Genomic DNA, 15,372 nt, shown 5'->3' with positions numbered 1-15,372 from the left:
CTGGAGTATTTAGATGTGGGTTATCAATTAAACCATCATCAGGTTTTCTCAGTAACTGGACCTATTCTGCATAGCAGGTTTTGTTGGTAAAAAATGGGAATAAAAATAAACTGTTCTGGCAATGTATGGAAAATGGATTGTCTTGAGGAACTGAACTGTAGAAAATTTGTCCCTAAGGCCACCTTGTAAAGGCAGGGCAGGAGAGAAAGCAGGAATCTTAAACTCATATAAATTTAAATTCTAAATTATTAATTATTAACATTTTGGATGAAAATAAATGTGGGGTTATCCCACAGCTGTAGACCTCTATTATTTCTGCCTGCCGTTTCTTAATGAAAAGCATGTGCCAAGCTCACTAGGCTCAGTATGTCAGATAAGACTTGGATAGTGCTGAAAAGATACCATATATGTACATATATATATATGTATATATGTACACACACAAATTATATGTGGTAAGCATGACATATTCTGGAGGAGTATGACTTACCCTATGTTAATCCTAAAGTATCATTTGTTTAGATATTTGGCAGCCATGGACAAATAGCTACATTCTTCTTTTGTACCTGGGGGATAAAATCTTTGGGCAGCAAAAGGCAGTGTGTATGCAATATCTGACTCTGCTTATCTATGAAAATGTTCAATTTCTTTATTGTCTAACACTAGCTAATGTCAGTAAGTAGGGTACTTGAATAAAATTATAATTTATCAATGTGAATCATGATACTCCAAATTTGTGCCTTCTTAGTTTCAGTGCAAGCTTAATAAAACAAACAATAATTGGGTTTCATAGTAAGGGTCTCAAACTCAGAAGTGTTGGATAAAGACTGAATACCTTTTAACAAAAAAAGCACCTCAGTTCTCAACTGAGACAATAAGGAATTATCACTAGCAGCATCTGGTTAAAGGAGCGTGCATATGTGTTTCTTATTTGATGACCAATATCATGGTCACTATCTGGAGTCAATGGAGTAATCACTGATTTCTTTACCTGTCAAAAGGATGGACTGAATTTTTTTTTTTTTTTTGTCTAAGGCTTTCTTTACAGAAGAATACATCAGAGACCATCCAGAGGATCAAGAAAAGCTGAACAGACTCAAAGATCTAATTGCTTGGCAGGTAACTTCTTACGGACAGCAGTCATCTGAGGCTTCATCAGTTATTCCTTTTTTCTGTTCCTTTCTAGCAAGAGAGCATAGCATTTAGATGATTGTGTCGGGTTTTTTGTGGGTTTTTTTTTTTAATTTTTTTTTTTTTTTACTGTTCCCCCAAAGCAGAGAGGGTTAGAAGAATGAGAAGATTGTTGTTACAAACTTCCTGCCTAGTTCTGTGATAAATTCATAGTATTTTTTTGAAAAGGGACTCATAGTAAAGTATTCTCTCTTAGACTAAACCTTCTGTTTCAAAGTATGTATAGTTGTAAAAGGACTATCCATTTATTATCCTGTTTAGGTATTAATAGTTTCCCTTAAGTAGGAAAAAGGACTTCAACTCCTTCAATTTTAATGTGCCTAACAGGAAGCATGTATTCCATTACTAACTAAGATCACTGATGAAACAGCATAGCAATAATTCCTCACCCTCTGATGTGGCATGTGATTGATAAAACATTCTTGGCGATCTAAGCGATCCCATCCTGCAGGTTTTTTTAAATCTGTGCCTAAACTGGAGAAATGGCATAATTACAAAAATCATTTCGTATTTCCTGAGAAGTATCATCATTATAGTGTCCGTTAAGTTAGTTGAAATGCTACCAGAATCAGGGGAATTAGCCATATATCTCTTCATGTCCTAGGGAAAGCAGTAGGCCAGAAAAGTACTTTGTAGAACACATTGTGTGGAATGGTTTATCAAAAGCCACATGTAGTGGGCTACATTTATGGTTAAAAGGGGCAGGATTTCAAACCGAGGTTGTATTCCTTGAGACAAAACTGAGAACATGACAAAAGTCATAAGGACTTCATGAATTGCTGGGAAAACAAGCATTTGCAAATGTAAGAAATTCTCTTGGGAAATAACTCTTCCTACAGGTGGGTGTTTGTTGTTTGTTTGGGGGAGTGGTTGCATTAGAAACATTAATGGAATGCTAGTTGCTCACAGGAGTTGTTTTCCTGCTCAGTGACCCTCCAAGATTGCTGCTACGTGTCTTTTCTGTGACAAATAGCATGGAATACCATTAGTAAATATTTTTAAGCTATATCTCCAGAGGAAAACTGAATATTCTGCCTATACTAGCAGCACTGAAGTTATTTGGGTTTTTTATTTTTAGTGTACATACAATAAGCCAACTGAGCTGCAGAACCCTCTTGTCCTCAAAGAGGAAAATGCACCTATGGGAGATGGTAGCAGAAAAAACTATTTTTGCTGAGATTCATGGAAAAATGGCTCTTTTATTAACCTAAGCATTTGTTATGATAATGGAGGGAAGAAAAACATGACCTCAGAAATTATCAATTCTATTTGCATTATCTAGTCAAAATAGAAATTATTGCCATCAATATATGGCAAAATGAATGACTATGACAGAAGAGACATTTTTGCACATGGGTAGTTTGTTAAGAAACCACTAACTGCTAAGTCCTCTGAAATGTAAATGATTTAAGTGAGAAAGAACTGTTTGCTGTGTAAATGAATGGGCATAGTAATTGCTATATCAAGGCTTAATATAGTGATCTCGATTTCAAGAGGGATGTTATGAAATAGTGTGAGTTAATCTGGAATTTTATTATCAGAAGTGAATGGCTCAAGGTATTTCTCATCATGTTTCATGTCTCATTCTTTGTATTACCTCACTAAAAAATTCCTCCTCACTGATCTAACCTTATGCTATCCTTGTGAGAGGGCTACAGTATCCTGGGCTGCATCAAAAGAAGTGTGGCCAGCAGGTTGAGGGAGGTGATTCTGCCCCTCTACTCTGCCCTGTTGAGACCCCACCTGCAGTACTGCATCCAGCTCTGAAGTCCCCAGCACAGGAAAAACGTGGACCTGTTCGAGCAGGTCCAGAGGAGGGCCACAAAGATGATCAGAGGGATGGAACACCTCTCCTGTGAGGACAGGTTGAGAGAGTTGGGGTTGTTCAGCCTGGAGAAGAGAAGGCTCTGGGGAGACCTTATTGCAGCCTTCCAGTACTTCAGGGTGCTTATAAGAAAGATGGGGACAAACCTTTTATCAGCGCCTGTAGTGACAGGACAAGGAGTAATGGTTTTAAACTAAAAGAGGGTAGATTTAGACTAGATGTAAGGAAGTTTTTTACGATGAGGGTGGTGAAACACTGGAACAGGTTGCCCAGAGAGGTGGTAGATGCCCCATCCCTGGAAACAGTCAAGGTCAGGTTGGACGGGGCTCTGAGCAACCTGATCGAGTTGAAGATGTCCCTGCTCATTGCAGGGGGGTTGGACTGGATGACCTTTAGAGGTCCCTTCCAGCCCAAACTATTCAATGATTCTATGACGCTATCTTTGTTTTGTAGATGAGAAACAGCAAGGATTAACCATTTATTCCTCTCTTAGCCTCAAAGTGAATCTTCCAGATAGTTTTAATTGAAATTTTTTGTACTATTTTCTTAATGTTTTTGAAGTTCCTTCCTGTTTCATTTTGATTCATCTCAGTTTGGTTATTAGTTTGAGTCACTAACCTTCACAGCTTTCTTCTGTATCATTGCCCACCACAGGCTCTGTATATGGTTGCTTTCTGACCATCAGAAGTACTCAGTGGAGGTAGTGGTATAAATTGACTGTAATACCATCTGGCACTAGGAAATAAAGTGGTAATTTATATCTATCCCTGTAAATCCCTCTAAAGAGGATAAACAGATCTGTCTGTAATAGATGGGTTTTACTACCATGTTTTTAAAAGTTATATTGAAATTGAACTTCCATAAAATATGATCAGGTCAATGGGGGGACAGATGTATGCAATGTTAATAATATTTATAGAGTCAGAACACAAAAACGAAGCATGGAATCTAAGTGGATCTTACAAAAAAATCCCAAACGTCAATGCAAAATAGCTACAAGTGAATGGTAAAGCATTTAGAAAAGGTTACTGGCAGAATGGTAGCTAAAAGTATGTTGCACAAATCTCATAAATCACTATCTTCAAAGACTGAAGAGTAATGAAATGTCTTCGTATTTTAAAGAGAAGCACTACTAAGTTTCTCTTTGTGAGTACACTTCTTACTAATTAAACAGCACGTCAAAGTGTGCTGGCCATTGTCTTTAAAGATAAGATTTGTTTTGTTTGCCTTTAACTGGATATTATTACAGTAATATAACAGCAGAGATGATAGTAGCAGTATAATAGCAAAGGAAAGCATTGTAGGGAAGAGGGGTTAGAAAGGTAGTATTACTATCAAGTTTGCTTCATTATAAGATTTTTTTAATTTTTTTTTTTTTTTTTAATTTGGTAAGTCAGCCATTCCTTCTGACAAAGGAGAAGGATTTTTTTAAGAAATTCAAGTGGAGGGAGGTATTTAATGGACTGATAGACCTTTTCCTAACCTTTTACATCAGGTGTTCTCCTTTAAGGGAACGTAGGTATCTGCACTTCCCCCCCTCCTAGGTTTTAACAACTACTGTTATATACCTTCTTTCAACTCTAGTAAGAAGAATCAGAGATCTTAACCCGTTTGGTTACTTGTCACTGACACCGGCATGAAGGATGAGCAGCAAAAGAGAAAAGCACAGGGATAAAATTGAGGAAAGTCAGCCTGGTTAGTGCAAGCTGCCTGTGTTCATGGCTTGAGTTGTTCATTTTTCTATTAAAGCATTATCTTACTGAATTTTTCGTGAGATGTGGGTAGTATAGAGTAGTGGGTAGTACATTCTGCAGAGTAAAATCGAGGAGAAAGGAAGAGGTCACCCTCAAGTAACCAGGCATTAACACATTAAATTGGTGCAGCAATTGTCAAAGCGATCACGTGATTAAGCCCCCAGTAGATGGATTTAAACCTTTTCCTGTCACTTAATCCTCTGTTTGAAAGAGAAGAGTTTGAAACCACCTGCCTGGAATCCACTTGGATATTTTTTCATCCCTACCTTCTTTCTTGTGAACTATGGCAGGCACCTTCCTCAGCAGGTGGACTAGTAGTCTAAGAATTTTTTAAACTCTCACACGGTGTGTTTAATCTCATAAGGGATTAAAATTAAAATACATACAAGAGAGAAAACAGTCACTATGAGGCAGCCAACATTCTTCAAAAATTTACTGAGCACACCCATTTTTCAAGAGCCCCTTCCATCTTGTAGCTGCTGCTAAAAGCTGCGATCAACTGACAAATCTGCCAATCACAGTAAGAGTTTTGGAGTTGACTTAGCACATACTTTAAATGGAGTTAGAGGGTTTGTCAGACCCAGTTTAATATTCTCACTTTTTTCCTTCTTTTTTTTTTTCCCCTCTTCAAGATACCTTTCCTTGGGGCTGGAATTAAAATTCATGAAAGAAGAGTTTCTGATAATCTTCGTCCTTTCCATGACCGTATGGAGGAATGTTTCAAGCATTTAAAAGTTAAAGTGGAAAAACAATATGGAGCCAGAGAATTGGTATTGCTCTCCTTTTAACCTCTCCTGCAATTTCTCTTTACTTAATACTCATCTTGTTCTTCTAAACAAAAACACATACTAAACTTTTGTTGCTTGTGGGTATTCTTGTGATCTCAAGGTAGTAGGACGTGAGTTTTATAGTCTCAAAGACTTGACACAATTCTCTGACGTATCAAATATTCCTCATTGTGGAAGATTTGGAGTATTTTATTATGTCAACTAAAATTGCAATTCTTTTCCACCTTATTAAGGAAGTAAAAGCAAATTCTCCTCTTTGTAATTTTTCTGAGTGGTTTAGAGCTTTGATCTGCAATTGATGTCTCCCTGTGCTAGCCACTTCCAACTGTGCTGTGAAGTAAAACCTATCGTGTATAATACTATAAATATTAGTTGAGACCCAACTGAAATATAAGGGAATTGAAGGATAACTTCTAAACACAAATTCTCCAGACAATTCTTGACTAAAATAGTCTATCTGAGCTTGTGCAGGCTGGCAAGAATGATGTTGGCTGGTTTTTGTGATTAAACACCAGTTGCTTTGGAAATTTTTTATGTTGTTTCATTCAGCATTGATGATTTTATAAGAGGATTTATTTCTTCCATTGTAGGGGGAAAAGTAGCGAGTTTCTAACCTAAATTTTTTATATTGTGCTGTGTTACACATGTATATGATGAAAATTCTATGTATTTATCTCAGTATGTTTTTCTTATTTTCAGTCCCATGCCACCATCCTTGCAATAATAAAGAGGCTGTAATCCACAATTAGCAGTCTTGCCTAATGCTTGAACCCTTCAGCACTCTTCCAGATCAGCACTTTAAAAAAGCAACCTATTTAAAATTTTGCAAGAGCAGAGAATGTACTTTATGAATGGCACTACTGCCATTTTACCATGTCTGACTCTCTCTCATGGCTGGCCTGACCTTTTTTATTAAGAGAAAAGAAAAAAAAAAGTTATGCAGCTACTGTGTCTTTATCACAAGATTCTGGCCATTCAAAGGATGAGTGACATGTAAACTCTGCAAAACATTTGAAAATAATTCTTGAAGCTACAAATGTTTCCAAGTCTTCTGCTAGACATCAGAGTCTTAGTGAGAAATGACATCAGAAGCAAAGTACTTAGGAAGTTGGCATATGAAATTACACATAATTTTTTAATATTTTCTGGATAACCAGAACAAAACCCTGTGCTTTAATATGAAATGTTTTTTTAAAAGTTGTTCATATCCTGTTTATAGGATAGAAATTTAAAGCGAGCTGAAAAAGTAGTTTATAGTATGCACACATTGGGAAACTCTCAGAAATCTGCCCCATATTATGACACTGTGATGAGCTAATTAGGGGGAGGCATGCTCATCCCAGGAAATACTTGAACAGAAAAAGAGAGAAGAGCTAACTGCACTCTGCAATTGTAGATCCCAGAAGTCACCCCTGAAGAAAGAAAACAGTCTAGAATTAGCCAAGAAGTGTGATCCTTGTCCCTACCTTATTAACAAGAGTAACAGGAAAGCATTTGGAAATCAGTGAGATTGTTTCAGTTAACTTTGTACCAGGCTGCAAAGCCTAAATAACCATCAACATTAAACTGAATATTTCCAATATCATAGCTAAATCTTCTTCAAGAAAACTTGGAGTAGTATCTCCTTTATGTCCTTCCACTGCAGAACATAGCAACTTCAAGCTTTGCAGAGAGAGATGGTACAGCATATATGGCTTTGTGCAATATGGATACATGATGACCTGGAGAATCCTCCTGTTCCTCCTGTCTGGCTATTAGGGAAATATTAAGTTTGTCCAACATTTGCAAACATAAAATTAAAAAAGGCTATATTAACATATAGAGATGGCAGAACATGTTGTATTGAAGATGGAGCGTGATTAGTGTCTTGGGGCACGGACTAACTGAATCTGTTTGCCCAAGGAAGTACTTCAGTGGTGTGCCCCAGGTCTGTTCAAAAGAAAATCAGCAGACACTGTTTCTCTTAATTCTGTTTCAAACATACAGTTAATTATGTTAATTGTAGTTTATTTAGCTACTCAATGTGTCATTGAGTTTGAGAGGACTTAGAGTGAGAGTGTATCCAGACAGAAGATACAATCACAGTAATTAATGGTAGCAAATAACTTCTTTCATGCCAAATGTTAACACACCTGTTCGAGACCTAGTGAAAAGGGATGATATGAGGTTCACACAAAGTTGTTTGATAGAATATGTTTCTCTTTTCCATCCTGTAGCCTGATTTTGATGACAAGAGAGTAGGACGGCCACGATCAATGCTGAGATCCTATCGTCAGTTATCAGTTATTTCACTGACTTCCATGAATTCAGACTGCAATACTCCAAACAAAATTGCTTCAGAAAGGTTGGTTATGAATATAATACAAATTTTCTTTCAGTCCTGGTTTTTAACCAGCTTTATGGGATGAAACTAAAAGAGTAAAAAAAGGCATTCAAGCATAAAGACCACTAGCAGTCTCTTCAGACTATACCAAAATTATTTTTAACTGTAGCTATCACTTCCTCCAGCCTTAAAGCTACAATATTTCAAACTTAATAGACAAAATATACTCAATTCTCACTGAAAAAAGTGACATTTCATTTTCAGGAAACAAGTATTTTTAAATTTAAATGACATTTCAAAAGAATAAAAAGATTGGGTTTTTTTGCAAGTTTCTCTTTATAATTTAATTAGCATCTTTTTGCTTGTAAAAATTGGAGAGGAAGAGGACAACCCTTACAAACCTACAGGTAAGAAGGTGGAATGTTTTAGTAAAGCCTGTAGTAATGTAATGCTTTGCCTAATATGCTTTCTTAACTGCAGCACTGGGAAACATAAAGACTTTTAAGTTTGAGAGAGCAGTTATAGGTGTATTGATTAGTTTTTTCATCCATAAATTGTTTTGATCGCTTTATAAATTATCCTTTGGGCACATAGAACTTCTTCCCAAACAAGGTACATATAAAATTGGTCTTGCTGAGCAGTGTTTGATTGTGATTTTTTTTTAAACACCTGATCTCCCTTTTTCAGTGGTTCACTTGTAAAAAGTCCAGGTGTATGACCCTAACTTGGCAGTGTTTCTTCTTAAGATACCCCTCTATTCTTGCATGTTTGACTGCCAGTTCATTGTTTAACACTACTTAAATTTTTTGAGTTGTTTAACAAAGATGTGTAGTATCACACATTATGAGATGCCCCATGCTGCCCTTCCTGCCCTTCAGCTTCCACACAAGAAGGGTGTAGCACACAAACATGATTTGTGTCATATCTTCCAGCCCCATGTCTCTAATAAAGCCGGACACCTCCTATGGAACCAGACAGCTACACTTAAGCAGCTGAATCATGCACCTATTTTTAGTTCTTACGATGTTAATTTGTTTCTAGGAAGCACAGGTCAACAAATTTACCATGCGACTTGATTTATCAATTTTTATGTTGTAAAAAAAAGTTCAGCCCCATGTTTAGTAGGCTAATTACATCAGCAGAGAAGGGAGTAAAGCCAGAATCAATTTCATATTTGTTTTTTTTTAAATGAAAAATAGCACAATTTTTAAACTATAAAAATTAGAGGAAGAGATGAGGAACTTTTTTTTTTTTTTTTTTTTTTTTAGTCACTGGGTATGTGTGGTGTTGTCCAATATGGTGAAATAAATAGGGGGATGCATTTAAAAAAATAAATAGTAATACTCTGTTCTGCTGTTTTCAACAACCAAAATAGCATGTCTTGCTTTCAGCACCATCATCACCATGCCACACGAGCTCTAACTCTGTTTAGTTTAGAAGTTCTTAAGCTAATGCGCAAATCTTTAAAAAAGGATTTGCCCTCATGTTAATATTTTACATTCTTTGCAGCATTTTAGGACAATGTTATACCTCCTGAAGGCATCTTACTTGTATCTACAATTGCCAGCTGAAGCACGTAATATACTTTTTGCCAACAGTTTGCAAGGCTGCATAGAAAGTCAAAGGAAAGGATGACCTGCATTTATATTTCATGGGGAAATGACATCAGAATACCAGTGGCTTTTAAAATATCACTCAGCAACTTGTACTTTTTTCTTTTGCTCCTGCAGCTTTGATCTGGAAGTAGTGCTACCAAAGCCAGTAAAAGCAGAATCAGAGGAGGCTGCTCTGCAAATGAATCCTCACCCTGAAGTAAAGATGAGAAGGTCCAAAAAAAGAACAAAAAGAAGCAGTGTGGTGTTTGCTGATGAGAAGACAGCACCTGATATTTCTATCTCTGACATGAAATGTGTATGTTACTGATTTAGTGTAGTATTTTATAATTCATAAAAAAGAGGACATTACTCCTTTGGTTAGGAAAAAAAAAAATCACATCGAACTTTAGCTGTCATAAAGGGAAATATGCAGGATGCAGTGACAATCTGCCCTGCCATGAATGAAACCTGCAAGATGCTGAGGAGGAAACAAATCAATGGAAAAATCAGAACGTATCTATTTGCTTATGATGACAGATAATATAGCCCTGAAGTTGCAAATTCTGAAGCTTGGTTAGCTTAAAATGGAGTACTATATTGGGAGGGTTAAGCTAGCTTTCCTGTGGAGAGGCAATTGACTGTGCTGACATTTCATGGCAGCTCCTTGCAGTCAGGGCTATTTCAAAAGTGATGAGCCCTGTACATTTTGTACCTTGTTATGGGACACGCAGCTGTTAGAAAATTGCAAGATTGCAAACAGTGTTCCTTAAATGGTGCCAGGCTGAAGTTTGGAAGCACTGGCATCTCTTGCTCCATAGATCATTTGAGTGCTTTTATTGCAGTGCTAGATCATTAGAATGATTTTATGTAAGTTACATTGTGCTTTTTTTGGCGGGGGGGGGTGGGGAGGGTGGTGTAATTTAATTCTCAGGAGACTTTTCTTCTTTTAGGATAAAAATAAATAAATAAAAAAATAAAAAACCTGAAAGATGTCCTCCTGATACACAAGCACTACCTAAATTAAAATGTCAGGCAATAACAGTAACAGATTGTTGAATTACATGGAGATACCATAAGCCATTTGATCAAAAATTTTTGAAGGTATCATCAAAGGCAAAGTGAGTTCAGTGTAAAGCTAAGATTCTTTTGGGAAAGGAGGAGAGACTTACGGAGGATTATGATTGTCTTACACTACATGTCCTCATACAAAAGAGAGATACAAAGCACAGTCATGCTCGGAGAAGCGTTAATGTACAAAAACAAGCAACACCTTTGTCTTTTGATTAAATTAGATAACACATATACCTAACTGTGGGAATCTCACTACGTATTGTGTTTCAGGATTTTCTTCTGCTTCAGAAAAATAGTATCAAGCCTCACAGCAGCCAAGCTGGCTATGTTAATGCAATAGGCAGAAATGTTTTCTAAACTTCATTTTACTTTGCAGATCATAGTCAGAGCTGGTATTATTCCAAAGATATGGTAGGAGTAGCATCCTACAGCTCCAGATTACAGAATCTCTTCTAGCTAGCTTTTTTAGAGTAATGTTTTTTATCTGTGGAATGAGAAGTATTTATCTAACTATAAATCCTCTGCAAAATCATTACATATTTTTAGCTAGTGTATAATACTGTATGTGGACCCAATTCTACTGCTTCTAGTTACTTTTATGGTTTATTCAGCAAACAATTCCATAAAGAACTTGGGTTAGGCATGATAGTTTGTTTATTAATTATTTTCTTTTATGCTTTGTCACAAAATATTATTTTGCTTAGACCTTTGTTGCTCATATCTCAGTTCATCGTTAATGACATTCTTTTTATTAAACAGCTGTCAAGGAAATATGAGTTCATGAGTGACACCAACCTCTCAGAACATGTAGTGGCACCTCAGAAAACATCTGTCCTCAAGCAGATGAGTTCTGTCAGTCGTTCTATGCCAACTATCCCAGGTAAGCTGTTTACAGTAAGATGAGAGTTCTGCACTTCTTTATTGCTATGTTAAGAAAACATAGCAATAAAGGGTTTGCTCTGAGCAGGGCAGGTAGCGCTCTCTGTGGCTCTGTGCCTCTGAGACAAAGATTACAATTTAAGTGTGTATTGTGCATGTGAGGCTGGACGGCTACTACTGCTTGATAATACTGTGCTGCCTAGTGCTAACATGCAAGTTCTAGAAGTGTTACTTCTGGAGCTCCGAATTTTTCTTCCTTGTGTAGTGTGGGCATTCCCCCTGCCTTGAAAGAGGCAAGGTTTATTCATCTTCCTTGCTTTGTAGGGTCTCACTTGCAGAAGCAAGGGCTTCTGCAGTCTGCCCTCACAGCTGAGAGCAGCATTTGACATGGGAGAAATGCTCTGTACTTTGCTTTGGCACATGAATATCCCCAAAGGTTGCCCCATAGTAGGGTTTCCACTTCTGCTTTTGACGTTAGAGAGGAATCTCATAAGCCTCCCTCAGAGCAAGAGGAAGGGAAAACAAGATAACGTAACTGCCCACTAGAAGACTCACAGTTACATGATAGAGAAGGGGAAAGCATAACTGAAGGTGGAACTCATTTCTAGGCCAGGGTATACAGGGAAAATGTGCCCTATATCAACACACTTTACCCCCTACTTCTTCCATAGCACATTCTGTTTCTTAGCCTGCACTTCATCTATCCCTCTCATTGTCCCTATCTTTCCAGATGTCTGTAACAGATGTTTAGCACAACACAACAGACTGTCATGGCCCAGTTCTTTTCCATGTATTTATCTGTTTATCTGGGTTTTTTTCTTCTTTGACCAGATCGGTTCATTTCTTTCACTATTCAGTGTCAGTGTAATGAAGTTTAGTGCTTCCCCATTAACAAATGGGGAAATTTTTACTTATCTTTGTATTCTACAGATATAGTTAGATTAAAAATGTCACATTTCTTTCTAGTAATTGCAGTAGTTCATTATTTTGAATTCTGCTTTATCTTACACTCTGACTCTCCTTTTTTGGTTTTGTTTTGTGCAATGAATGTTTCTACTCTAAGGATTAACTCTGTCCGTCAGCCCTGTGGCACCTGATGAAACAATTGCATCACATAGGTTGAGTCAACCAGTGTTTCCTTCCACCTCAGATGGTGACAAGAAAACCTTCAAAAAAAAGAAAGTGAACCAGTTATTTAAAACAATGGTAAGTTCTGTGTGTTTATGGGGAAAAAAGAAAGTGTTAACCTCTTTAAAAATTCTATGCTCTGAAAATTAAGTCATTTTTAAAATACCATAATCATGAGTCAAACTCTTACCTTTTTTTTTTTCTTTTTTTTTTTTCCCCTCTTATTTCTCTCGTCAGCGAGAGGAGTGGAAGCTCTATGGGGAGGCAAAAATATGCTTCTGGCTGTGCTTTCTGGAGTACGGACGTACATCTGTGTGTGTGTGTGTGTAAAAGGCTCAGATGTGCAGTTCTGCATGTGTACCACAAGAGGTCTCATTTGACCGACTGATTTTCCCTGATTTGCTTTCTGTAACATTATTAGCAAAAGAGGAAAGGAATTATTTCTTGTCCGATTTAATTATGTTAGGCAGTTAGCACTAGCATCAGAGTAAGGTAATCATAGCATATATGGTAAAAAATGCACAGTGTGAGTCAAATTCTGATGTCAGAGGTGCTTATTTGAAAGTAGAAATTGGTTTACACTGGAGTCATTAATGTTGCTTAAAACAGGTTGCCCTCCTTTAAAGTAGGAAACCTTTCACTGATTTCTGTGGTAATTTCACAAAATTAAAAATATTGAATTTAATGTAGTGTTTGGAAGCAATAAAAAAGTATATTCAGTGCAGATACTAAGATTCAAAAGTTTTAAAGTTTTTTTTATTTTTGTAGGTAGTGGGAGGATCATATTTAGTACAAATGCTGGTAGCTACTGATATGCATACTGCATAAGCATTCTGTGACACTTGTAATATTTTAAGTATCAACTCTGCTGTTCTCTCAAAGCAAAGTTTGATTTATTTCTTACAAAATTTTTTAAAAATTTTTTTCTGGTGAATAGGTTTCATTTTCATCCATTAGTTTCTGCTGCGTTTTAAAAAATATAGACAGTGCCTTCAGGGACCTTGGAGCAACATTTAGGAAAATCTGCATTTAGGTGTGTTCATAATCATATTTTTCCAGTAGGAACAAGAATAACCTATTAATTTGAAGTCTGTAGGATATCAATTATATTCAATTTATCACATACTTGTTCTTTTCAGACCCAGGAGTAACAGTTTTTCAGCATGATCTCATCCACTCACATTTAAACCTAAATAGCATATAAAATAAGGACAACAAAATGTCCAATTTTACAAGTCTAAAAAAGGACTGAATAAAGCTAAAAATCCATTTGTATAATGCTTCCACAGCATGACTGGAATCATGTGGACAGCTTAAATACAGGTTTATGGGTTTGCAGGATAGAGAAATTAATTCAAAATATCCAGGATTTGGTCAGTGTCTTTTTTTCTCTAGCCACAGATTGAGGCTACAAGCTAGTAATTAATATACGTGTAACTGAATCCAATACAGTAGTCATTTTAACATACGGCACTCTGTTCCTCTTTTTTTGCAGCGCATTTCCAAAGTTTTAGAAGATGGAAAGCAGTCTGTGGAGCACCATTTCAAGTCTTCATCTACAGATCTGTAATTCATCCTGTTACAAGGCCACCTCTCAACCAAAAATAACTATATAGACATATATATCCTATTTTAGACCACTGTCTACTCTAAAGGCACTGAGAACATAGATGGCTAATAGAGAATATGAACAACAATATTCATGGGCTCTGACAAGTTACTTGTGATATAGATATAGGAATAACATTTAGAGAAAACGATACAGGATGTGCCCGCCAGGATATGGAACAGAAGTTTATTGAGCCTCTGGTTATACAGGTCAAAGGGCATTGTGCGTTCCCTGGTGACAAAAGTTGTTCCTGCGAAGAAAGATGTATTAAGAGGCCATCTGCAATGCTTTCTATATAGTGTAAGTCAGATCCTGTTCTTTTCAAAGAGCATAGAAGTTACCATTTTGTGTAGCTTGTATGGACACACTCCAGCTATCTTTAAACTATTGCTGGCAGTGTAGTCAAGCCAACAGATGGCTCAGCACAAAATAGCCACTGACAATTTACTCTGTGGTTGTAGTGATTTACAGTCCTCAGATCCCTATGCTGCTCCCACCGCAGTGCTCTGTATCCTCAGTCTTTCTCAGGGTGATGTCCGTGACTGTGACACCATATGCCTGAGTTATTTTCTGAGCAGCAGCTATTATGTTGAAGAAGTGCAAAAGTTTATTTACACATGTACGAATTGATATTAAATCCAGCAGTATGCTAAACAAAAGCTGCATTTTCCACCATCCATCAATAAAATGTTAAAAATTTATTTTATTTGCCTTGTATCTTTCTCCCTGAAATCTCTAGATATCATTGTATATAAGGTAATAGTTTCTTACTGACAGCAAATGGAATTTTACAAGTCCAAGTCTTCTGCTTTCAAAATTGATTATCTGCGTCTCTCTAATTCATGAGGTAGAGTTGGAAGATAATGCCTTATTGGCATGAAGCTAGACAGCACTGCAGGTCAGCATCTTGGATTTGTTTTTTTTAATAACATGTCAGTTCTTTCTAATAAAGGCAAGTATGTTATACAAATGTAAAGGTTTCTAAAAGGCAAATAATTGATTTTCTTCACTCATCCCTTTATGTTTCAGACACCTAGGTTTATTACATAGGTTTATATTCATTAAATAAAATATGACCATGTATAGTGTTGTGGATGGGAGAGACTGGCCTTGTTGCCATTTATATGGATATGGGAAAGACAGAGATATTAAAATTATTCCTTGCTGAGTGGCTGAATCAATGGAAAGACACCTTCAGTTTTTTTCTAA

The 15,372-nt window shown here is 36.7% G+C and overlaps 1 protein-coding gene across 1 annotated transcript in view; it reads left to right on the top strand.

The window, feature by feature from the left end:
• Positions 1–15,139, top strand: part of DOCK2 (dedicator of cytokinesis 2) — a 213,200-nt gene extending 198,061 nt beyond the window's left edge. The window contains exons 46-52 of the mRNA XM_029998203.1: positions 1,036–1,119; positions 5,403–5,540; positions 7,775–7,902; positions 9,612–9,792; positions 11,307–11,427; positions 12,490–12,632; positions 14,050–15,139. Coding sequence (XP_029854063.1) covers positions 1,036–1,119; positions 5,403–5,540; positions 7,775–7,902; positions 9,612–9,792; positions 11,307–11,427; positions 12,490–12,632; positions 14,050–14,124 — 870 coding nt within the window. The 3' untranslated portion in view covers positions 14,125–15,139. The remainder of the gene's footprint in view (positions 1–1,035; positions 1,120–5,402; positions 5,541–7,774; positions 7,903–9,611; positions 9,793–11,306; positions 11,428–12,489; positions 12,633–14,049) is intronic.
• The last annotated feature ends 233 nt before the right edge of the window (positions 15,140–15,372 follow it).

The sequence above is a fragment of the Aquila chrysaetos genome, chromosome 22 (assembly GCF_900496995.4).
Source record: "Aquila chrysaetos chrysaetos chromosome 22, bAquChr1.4, whole genome shotgun sequence".
In the NCBI taxonomy this organism is placed as follows: domain Eukaryota; kingdom Metazoa; phylum Chordata; class Aves; order Accipitriformes; family Accipitridae; genus Aquila; species Aquila chrysaetos.
Note: the sequence above shows the minus strand (reverse complement) of the source record. Positions and strands in the feature narration are given on the sequence as shown.